At 60.2% G+C, this 1,915-nt stretch overlaps 1 protein-coding gene across 1 annotated transcript in view; it reads left to right on the plus strand.

Moving 5' to 3' along the window:
• Positions 1-1,540, plus strand: part of LIMK1 (LIM domain kinase 1) — a 27,512-nt gene extending 25,972 nt beyond the window's left edge. Inside the window, exons 14-16 of the mRNA XM_007940428.2 lie at positions 829-884; positions 1,133-1,290; positions 1,378-1,540. Coding sequence (XP_007938619.1) covers positions 829-884; positions 1,133-1,290; positions 1,378-1,540 — 377 coding nt within the window. The remainder of the gene's footprint in view (positions 1-828; positions 885-1,132; positions 1,291-1,377) is intronic.
• Positions 1,541-1,915: the final 375 nt, after the last annotated feature.

Genomic DNA, 1,915 nt, shown 5'->3' on the forward strand with positions numbered 1-1,915 from the left:
CTCAGGGCGCAGAAGAGTATGGAGGGATGGACACTGGGAAGGGGCAACTATGGGGAGGAAGTGGGAGGGGAGCTGTTGCATTGTAAATTTTGGTCAATAACATGAGACAAAGTATATGTGAACTGCTGTATGAAAAGTGAATTTACTCTGTAAATCTTCACCCAAATCAAAATAAAATAAAAAAAAAAAAGCCCTCCATGGGCAGGTGGCATCCAGTGACCTAAACACAGACCGCCCGATGTTGTTGTTACATGCCGTGGAGTCGTACCCGACTCATAGCAACCCCTCCTTGGGTTTCTGAGGCAGTATCACTACGGAAGTAGATTGCCCAGTCTTCTTTCCAAGGAGTGGCTGGTGGGTTTGAACCGCCAGCCTTCTGGTTAGCAGTCAAGTGCCAGCACCATGCTACCAGAGCTCCCTGACCACCCGATAACGTACCCTATAAAATGGTGTTGATGATCCCTGTCTCTGAGAGATGGCATGAAGAGGGTTGGAGAGGTTTGTTGGATCACAGTCAGGAGGCAAGCGTGGCTGTATGATTGTGTTCAGTGTTAGGTACGTGGCTTTATTCCCATTTTGCAGCTGAGGAAACTGAAGCTCAAAGGGTACGTGACTTGGCCAGGGTGCTCATCCTCGCCTCTAGATCTCCTGAATGGTTGCTCAGGCCTGGTAGGGTGGGGGGGCAGACCTAAGCCCTGACTCCTGAAGGATACTGGTGTCTGCCTCCTTGCCTGACCTGCACCCCCAGACATCCACCCAGCTGGTGGTGCCTGGCCACCTGGCCCTGGGGGAAGATGCCCGGTGCTGACCGTCTGTCTCTCTGTCCAGGCCGCAGCTACGATGAGAAGGTGGATGTGTTTTCCTTTGGAATCGTCCTATGTGAGGTAGGTCCAGGTGTGGGCACTAGGTAGCACCAGCCAGGGCTTGGTGGCTCCCCATACACCCCAGCTGTAGGCAGAAAGTCTGTAGGGACCATGCACCACGGAGGCTCTGGGAATGGGCTGTTCCCAGGGGGGTGCGGGGGTCAGTCTGGGGCAAAGTGTGACCTGCCCGAGAATGCACTGGGGTGGTGGCACTCAGACCTTTGGCTCCCGAGGCCCCTGGAGTAACCAAGGGGCCTCGTGCGAGGCAGATCATCGGGCGGGTGAACGCAGACCCCGACTACCTGCCCCGCACCATGGACTTCGGCCTCAACGTGCGAGGCTTTCTGGACCGCTACTGTCCCCCCAGCTGCCCCCCGAGCTTCTTCCCCATCACTGTGCGCTGCTGTGACCTGGACCCTGAGAAGAGGTGAGTGCGGTGGGGGTGGGGGCTGCACCGGGGGCAGGGCTGGCCAGAGCAGAGCCAGCACCCACCACCCTTCCGCCTGTCGCCCAGGCCGTCCTTCCTGAAGCTGGAGCAGTGGCTGGAGACCCTCCACATGCACGTGGCCGGCCACCTGCCACTGGGCTCACAGCTGGAGCAGCTGGACAAGGGCTTCTGGGAGACCTACCGGCGTGGCGAGAGCGGACTGCCTGCCCACCCCGAGGTCCCAGACTGAGCCTGGCCCACCCAGCTGCCCCATTTCTGCCCTGCAGCCGGGTTCCAGCTCTACAGGAAGGGGCCAGGCGTGGAGCCCGCAACCAGGGCAGCAGAGGCCCAGCCCCCCCACTCCCAGCACCAGGCCCCTGACTTGCCTTCTCCCTTCCTGCTCGCGGCCCAGAGCTGGCGTGGCCGCGTGTGTGCCACCTCACCCTGCCTTACCTCTGTCGTGGTGGGGCTGCCCCCTCGCTTCTCATTGCATGAGCTGGCGGGGCCTGTGTGAGTCATGCCCCCAGCTACCCCGTTGCCCAGCGACCTCTGCACATGCCACCTCCACAGCCCTCTGAGGCTGGGCCGGAGATGCCTCAGCCCTGTGCCCAGGTGAAGGCTGGGT

This window comes from Orycteropus afer, unplaced genomic scaffold (assembly GCF_000298275.1).
Source record: "Orycteropus afer afer isolate SDZICR_OR568_19922 unplaced genomic scaffold, OryAfe1.0 scaffold00006, whole genome shotgun sequence".
Taxonomy (NCBI): Eukaryota; Metazoa; Chordata; class Mammalia; order Tubulidentata; family Orycteropodidae; genus Orycteropus; species Orycteropus afer.